The 8,460-nt window shown below is 42.8% G+C and overlaps 1 protein-coding gene across 2 annotated transcripts in view; it reads right to left on the reverse strand.

Moving 5' to 3' along the window:
- The window catches only part of HNRNPLL (heterogeneous nuclear ribonucleoprotein L like), a 63,600-nt gene that overhangs the window by 13,362 nt on the left and 41,778 nt on the right, over positions 1-8,460 (reverse strand). For both annotated transcript variants that reach the window (XM_019516178.1, XM_019516177.1), the window contains exons 6-7: positions 8,297-8,369; positions 4,540-4,611 (exon numbers count right to left, since the gene is read on the reverse strand). In XM_019516178.1, the coding sequence (XP_019371723.1) occupies positions 4,540-4,611; positions 8,297-8,369 (145 nt within the window). The remainder of the gene's footprint in view (positions 1-4,539; positions 4,612-8,296; positions 8,370-8,460) is intronic.

The raw sequence follows: 8,460 nt of genomic DNA on the forward strand, positions 1-8,460 counted from the left end.
GCATAATATAAAACTTATAACAATGAACTTACATCTATCTATCTATCTATCTATCTACACATATGTTAAAGATATAGATTTACACAGGCAATAGCTCTTTTCAACCGTGAACTCAGGCTCAGGTCTAGTCCTTTGTGGCCTTCAAATTTGTCTGCAGCCTCTGCCCCAGTGGCAACGTGCACCCCCTGATAGGCCACACTTCCCGCTTAGGTGATGGGCAGGCAGAGCAGGCAGGACCACCAGTGCCCCCACCACTGAGTGCTGGCTGAGGAGTGGGTGTGTTGGAGGGGTGAATTTGCGCGGGGGGGGGGAAGAGGCGTGCTGCAGGCCTGACTGCATGCTAGATCCTGGGAGCCAGCCAGGGGTAGGGACAGAAGGTGTGTGCAGCAGAGCTCACCCAGATGGTGTGGGTGTGGTGTTGTGTGTGTCCTCCCCCACTCCCCGAAATCTGGCCCATGGCTGCCCCCGCAGTACTCTGCATGGGGCCAAACCCCACCCACTTCCACCTGGGGCAGCCTGCACCATGCTCCTGCCTACATGGCCCTGGCCAGGACGCACAGCTTCCCAGCAGGGCTGCAAGCTGGGTACTGCTCAGCTCCCCATGGTCTTTCATGGCTCCTCCTCCTCCCCCTGCTGCACCACTCCAGTGGGGGTGCGTGCTGGGCACCACACAGCCAGCCAAGTGAGAGGGAAGCTGCAGCCAGGGAGCCCCTGCACCAGCACACAGGGCTCCAGCTCCAGGTCCCTTCTACCCACCCACCATGATGTGCAGCCACCTGTGAGTGAAAGGCAGCCCCACTGGGAAGCTGCACCTGCTGGCCAGGGCTGGGGCACTGCCATCAGCAGGCATGGGGCAGATGCAGGTGGGAACACAGCACAAGCTGTCCCAGGCAGGGCTCACCCCATGTGGAGCACCATGGGGCAGATACAAATCAACTGGTGGGCCAGATCTGGCCCACAGGCTTTATTTTGCCCACCCCTGCCATAACGGAAAAAACAAAGTCAAACTCTAGAAGGGAGTTTAATAGTCTAGGGGTAGTGCAGTTTTGTTTGAGGGGCTGTAGAAGACTGGTAAAGGAGGGCAGCTTTCTATGAGCTAACTCAAGAATACATGTGTTCAAGGGTCAACATTAATACACAGCTCCAGGTGACCTCATTTTCCACTGCCAGTAAAAGTGACATTTATCAGGAAGCAAAGTGACAGCTGTCACAAGGGTTAAACTTCATAAGTCACAGTTTAGTTGCTCAGCAAGTGCTGAGCCAAATAAATGCTTTCACAAGAGTTGTTAAAAACACTTCAGTCAATAGTCATTCATTTATCTAGCTAGAGCTTTAAAAAAAAACAAAACACACCCGGTATTTCCCAAAATGCTATGGGGAGGATCCTCCATTCTCATGAGGCCAAGAATAATGTTGATCAGTGGTGCTCGACATTCTGGCCCCAAGGGACAGATACGCAATATAGGGGTCGGTCCACGGGTGCAACCAGGTGTGCCAGCATGAACCCATGGCAGTGCAATCTAGTGTGCAGGGCCATGTCATCCAGCCCATGGGGCTCCCCACAGGTCCAGAAATTTAGCAGCAGATGAGTGCCAAGCAGTGCTGACACTGCACACCAACTGCTAGATTTCCAGATATATGTGGAGACCCACATGCTGGATAAACACAACTCTGCAGGCTGGATCTGGCCTGCACGTCAGATTGAGCACCACAGACCTAGACTTAGGGGCCCTTACTTGGAGGGAGAAAGGACAGCACAGTAGGGCTGTTATCAGGGGACATCTGAAGCAAAGCTACCTACTAGGAAGTAAGCTGCCAGGAGAAAGCCCAGACAGGGGGTACAGGACTGCCTATAGCTACTTGGGACTGCTGCCTGGCAACAGGCAAACAGGGTAAAGCTCCAGACAGGTAGGAAGCTAAGCTTCAGTCCTAAGCCAAATGTGGCAGAGGAGAAGAGACTACTCATCGAGTAGATGGGTCATATCTCAGATTGATCAGGAACACCTGACAAAAGGGGCAGAGCCCCAGGAGATAAGCTGAGCTCCTAAATCAGAGTGGGCAGGAGAGAAGCCCCTGGGGAGTAATGCTATCAGAAACAGACCCAGAGGCATCCAAAGCACCAGAGAGCTGGAAGCAGACAGCTGGAAGCAGACAACTAAGAGGGGAGTATAAATTGTTGTGGGACAGTGCCCAAGAGTACAGTGTAGGTTTCAGTTGGAATCAGTTTGCTTATGTTTCTATATCCATTCTGACTGAAAGTTTGGGTGTGGTGGAGGCCACAGGTGGGGTGCCTGTGCAGCACCCTATGGTACAGGAGGTTAAGGTCAAGAGAGAGTCCTGCATGGGTCTAGGATGGGGTGGGCTGCACAGAGCTGCCTAGGGCTAAAGCAGAGTAGCTAGAGCCTGCAGACAGTAACTCTGCAAGAGTTATGGACTCATGGGGCTGAACTGAGTACAAGGCTAGGGGCTCAGAGCACAAGAAGACAGGGTCAGAGGGCCCAGTATAAAAGGAGACAAGGCCAAGGAGACCCCACGAAAGGAATTCAAGTTACAACTCTGTGAGGCATGGACATGGCTATGGGGGTGGCTGGAGGCCACAACTGTTGCCCCTAAAATAAACTTGTGCTCTAAGTGGTTCTTGACCTTTTTTGTGCCAGGACCCACTTGTAAACATCAATGTCCAGTCCCAACCCTGTGCCCCTCACTCCTGACCCACTGCTCCCTACCCCCAGGGCCCAGCCCCCAAATGCATAGGGGCAGGGGATGGGTGTGTGGGGCATGGAGGGCTCCAAGTAGCCACTAGCAGACTGGAACTCTGGCAGCCTGCAAGGGAAAAGCCATGGTTTCCCACATTTTTCTCCTTTAAAGAGCCATTTTTAAAGTTTGTTCATGACCCTTTCGTATATTCTTGCAACCAACTTTTGGTTCATGACTCACAGGTTGAGAAACACTGCCCTAAGGCATGTATAGGGCTAGGAAGGCCATAATTCAGTGCCTGAACGCAAGAGCGGTGTCAGCATAGATTCATACATGTACGGTTGGAAGGGACCTAAGTAGATGATCAAGTCCGATCCCCTGCCATGGGCAGGAGAGAATACTGGGCTCATATAACCCCAGCTAAGTAATTGTCAAGCCTCCTCTTAAAGACCCCCAAGTTAAGAGCCAGCACCACTTCCCTTGGAAGTTGGTTCCAGATCCTAGCCACCCTGACTGTGAAACAGGATCAAGGAGTACTACAGATCTTGTTAAAGAGCAAGCTGAGGTAAACTGAAGCTCACTCTAGGACCCTGAGGCAGCCTACAATGCCTCAAGGCATGGCAGGTGAGGCAGAAAAGGGACAGGAGAAGCCAGAATGGGACAGGAGACGTTTTGCCAGCAGGGGAGGGCCACAGCCACTCTCATAAACAGTCCTGTTGCAGGCTCATCAAGAAAAGTAACAAGAAGGAGGAAGAAAAAGGAGACCTATAGTGCTACCCATGAAAAACAGCTTCCATTGCAAGGGGGAAAAAGAAACTCAGCTGGAGTTTGATGAGACGTTAGAGGAAAAAAGGGACACATGGTTAAGAGCAAACTGAAATATTTTGGATTCTCGAGGCCTGAAGGCCTCCAAGAGAAAATAAACCCTCTGGTAGACCTGAAGAATGGTGATGTGATACCCAAAAGCTTGTCTAAGTCTACCCCAACCATGCACTGGCCCACTAAAAAGATAAATCACCCACAAGAACTTTTGCCTCTGGCAGAAAATAAAGTTATACCATGTTCGTCAACTTTTTACTTATACTTTCTCTGGCAAAAGAAGCAGTAACCAACAAACATTGGTTTTTGAAGGTCAAAATGACTAATACATATATGCAAATTAAGCTTTTATAAAAGAAATATAGGAAGTCGCATTAAAATCTCAGCCCCTAAACCTCTCTGCATTTCATACAGACTATACATCTCAAAATTACAGAAGAGTATTTGCACAAACAGACTCGGGTCATTGCAATAATTCCAAAGTGTCTCGCCTACATAGTAACATATTGCCAAACTCAGACACATTAGGAAGAAGAGCACCAGGGATATTACAAGGGAAAAGTGAAATAACTAGCTGCATTAAATACAGAAGTTCAATAGTTTTCTGAAACCAATCAGTGTAACAAATACTCTACATATTGCCAAGTTTTTTTTCATGCTGAGCTGCACTGTTAAGAAGAAAGGAACCTTTCTGGTATAGATACATATCCTCTAGTCATTGCCTAGGGTGATGACAGTTTACAGATGATACCATCTAAAGCAGTAACTGAACCAGTGGGATAAGACTGTATAATTTAAAGAAAAATGTTATTAGTGTTATAGACCCCCACAGGTTTCATAACATCATGAATATCTTTAACTCACGGACTGAGAGTAGCAAGTGTAGCACTACACTAAACTACAGAAGCTGTCTACCATTATGTGTTCCCAATGCTTTTCTATGTAACCTAGAAAAAACTGTAACTCCACCATATAAAAAAAAAAAGTAAAAAGCCACAGACCACTTGTCATTCTGTTACTTACCATAGCCATCATGTCTAAATGATGAAGGATGTTCTCCCAAAATAGCTTGCCTCTGGCGGCCCTTCCCTCTGTCTAAGATATGGGAGTGGAAAAAAGTAGTTTTACCAAGTGCACACCTGAATTCTCAAATCAGGATATTTATAATTTCATCTAAAAAGTGAAAATATAACTTGATATCTGGTTAACTTTAAAAAAAATCAGTTTTTAAGGCCAGATGTAAATCATAGAATGAAGTTAAGAGGTTGTCATTTGAATAACAAAATTCACTTAATGTTGAGATTTTTGGCAAGAGAGAATGTGCAGACAATTTAAATCTACAGGAATACTTGATAATGTTCTGCAATTGACATCACATAATATTACAGATAGCACCAGAGAGTAGGATTTACCTATGCATGTCTTAAAACAAGTTTTAAAAGCAGTACTTGTGAAAGACAGTACCTGAATCATACTATTAGCTTCAACAGCAACACATTTTCAAAGTGGGCTTCTTTCAAGAAGTTTCAGCATAAGCCAACAACAACCTGTATTACATGGTTTCACAATCAGTAAACAGAGAGCATTACATTTGTGTACATATATTTACATGAACACCTATTGATTTATGGGAATGCTGAAAGGACTGTACATTACTGCATTATTCATGATGTATGACATTATTTTCAATTACAATGCAATGTTACTGAATAAAATCTTCAATAACGGACAATCCTTTGAGAAAACCCTGTTTTAGATCGTGTAAAGTTAACCAAGGGATCAACATGACTGGATGAAAGCAGTGCGCTGTTTCCAAAAGGTAGAGTTCTACTTAATTTTCTTAGCATTCCCAGAAAAAAAATATGAACTTTCAAGTTTTCTTGGTAAGTGAGAGTAGAACATTTCTCACCCATTTTGGTTAGTAAATTAGTCCTTGATGCACCACATTCTAAAAGTGTGATAAAATATTGATCAGTTTGTTATAATTAGTACAAATACTTAAACATGACTGATCTCTACCCCAATGCCCGAGAAGTTTTTCCCAAGCAGTTTGAACTCCTGAGCTTAACCCTCTGCGACAGTAATCAGTGGGAAATGAGAAATGGATGCATCTTTCTGCCAAAAATGTTGAGGATAGCTTTGAGGCTAGATGATTATGCTGCAAAGAGCCTAAGGCAGACAGCAGTGCTCCTAGAACACTTGGATTCAGAGAGACAAGACTACTTTTCTTATTTCATATGAAGTAAAATTGCCCAAATTATGTTAGTTCTGCCTCTTGGGGATTTTACTTTTAAAACAAACAAACCAACCTCAAAAAACCCAATAACAACAAAACCCCTACCATTCACTAGCAGTCCAAAGCTTCCTCACTACTCATTTTAACTATTTATTACATAGTATAAAGTATACAGATAAGAAATTAAGTCACTTTCATCGTTCTTCCAGAAAGCTGGGTTTAAAATTCTATCCTGTGGATCTATTTTATCTATTTTCTTGAACCTGTGAAGATGGAGTGGCCAGCTGTTAGACAGCTCTAAGAAATATCTTGAGAACCTTGTCTCAAAGCAAATGGCACATGAAAGGGTACAGTCCTTTGGTAACCAGAGGAAGCCAACGTATTTCCACAACCAAAAAAGACAGTTTACATGCTACCTATAAATACATTTCCCTCATAACTGCACACATTCCTTAGAAAGCCTGTGTAGGTTGAGGAATGCTTTTGGGAGAGGAGAGACAGTGAGAGCATACATGTGCACACAGTTTGTAACTATGGAGGCCTGGAAATATTTAAGCTCCTGAGAATTAACTGAAAAAATGCATTTCTTTTGTACTCCATGAAGGATGCATGTTAAGCCACGGGCAGGCTTATATAAAATGTGAAAAGCAAGTACTTGGATCAGAGCTCAGTTTCATTTGTGCACAGTAAATGCTTTGTGTATGCTTCACTGGATAAAAACTATTTCTGGGAGGTATAACTCAACTATTCACTGTTTTTTCATCAAAGATAGTGTGCAACACAGGCATAACACCATCATTACAAGGCTAGCTGAAAAGTATATATCTGGTATGAAGTGATGTAATAATTACAAAAATGAGAGAAACAGGTTCCAGCAACTGAGCTCAAAGAAAAACAAGCAAACAGCAGATCAGTGAATTTTGGGGTAAAATAAAGCAACCTTAACATGTGAAATGTTTCCCTAGTAAAGGAGAGTGAGAAATGAGAAACGTGTAGTCTCTGAACCTCTATTTTTTGTAAGCCAAATCACTTCACATGAAAGTTTTCATATTGCTTTAAGTAGGTAAAATTTGTAATGGTTAAGAAACCAATAGTGCAATTAGTTTTGTTGGTCCTCCCCATGCCCCTTTCAGATTCAATGCTTTTAAGTTACTGACAACTTCAATTTTATTTGCATTAAGCAGCCAGGAAATTGAATAAATTTTTGAATTTTGATTCAAATAGTGAGATTCTACCAGCTGCCAACCAGTGCTGTAGCTCCCTTGTTAACCTTTTACAAGAACTTAATTCTGAAAATCCAAAACCTGTGTTTTCAATTATACAACAATTTTACAAACTCAGAATTTCTAAAGTTAACTTTGAAGCATATCTCAGAATGAAGTCAAAACCCTCACCTTCATATAAGACTCTGAAGATACTCTACCTTAAATTGGACATGCTAAGTTTCTACCTCCATGTTACACATATCTAATTTCTAAAATTACATTATATAGAAAAAATATTAAACACAAGTCACTGAACAGTTACAAAAAAAATTGAAACACTTTACAGAAGTCAGGCTACACAGCAGTTTGTCTTTTACATTTTAGGTATAATTTTCACTTGTAAGACTTATGCTCTGACTAATTTTCACATGCAAGAATCCAAGAGACAAGTTACATGTGCACCAAGTGTGCAACTCCCTATTCCAAATATTTAAATATAGCTGAGGGGTCTTATTTGATAGCGTATTGATCAATCCCAATTTTCTATACATGTTATTCCTCCAGTTTACTTACTTGAGACAATATTTACACTGTAGAGACTGAATGTGCTGTTCTTTTAAATACAACAAGTCATAAGAAGATTACAACATTGTAGATGAGATCAACAGGAGTTGGGATTTTTCCATTTTATGGAGGTTCTTAAATTCTGCAGTTGTAATTCTAGGGTTAAGATCAGTATACATACACACTTGAACAGAAATGGGTACAGTCTATCATGGTATTTATTCATCCCATGCAAATCTGAAGTACTGTAAGTGTCCTCCTTTAAAAACTTGTGGTGGTGATGCATGCAGTATGCAGACAAAGTGAGTTGCAAGTCTGAGATTTTCAGAGGGCTTTTGCTGATGCCGATGTGGTGCATGATGAAGTGTAGAGTCAGCCTGCTGAAGTCCTCTATCCTTCTTAATGCCTTGTCCAACATAAAGGAAAAAGTCCTTTCCAAAGAGAAGCAGTGTGCAAGTTTGTAGTTTGTAAGGAATAGTCTGTATCAGTTTCCTCCCCTCCAAAGAGAGAGAGCTGCTTGGAGAAATGCAAGTCCTTGAATTGCAAACGTGCTTGCATGTGTGGGCTCCTTGTTGAACTAAATAGCTCAGATATACACCAGTAGGGGGCACTAATGTTCAGTGTTATTTCCTGGATTACAGGTTGGCCTCTGCAACACAGCCTTCACCAGCAATGGCTTGTTTGAAAGGACTATTGCATTAAACAACCTAACCATGTATACAGCACAGTATTTAACGCAGTTAACCACTTACAGCTATAATATATGAAAACCTACCTCTTCTGCCAAGATACGGTTTAGTGTAGTCCCAACTATCATTGTCGTTTCTAATGACATTAAGTCGAGTTGGCTGTTTAAACAGAGTAAAATTAAAACAAACAAAAGGTGAGACTGGAGCTTATGCATTTTGCTAGTAAAGTTATTACTAGAGAAGATCTGAG

Source organism: Gavialis gangeticus, unplaced genomic scaffold, assembly GCF_001723915.1.
Source record: "Gavialis gangeticus isolate Ggan-Ray unplaced genomic scaffold, GavGan_comp1, whole genome shotgun sequence".
NCBI classification, from domain to species: Eukaryota; Metazoa; Chordata; order Crocodylia; family Gavialidae; genus Gavialis; species Gavialis gangeticus.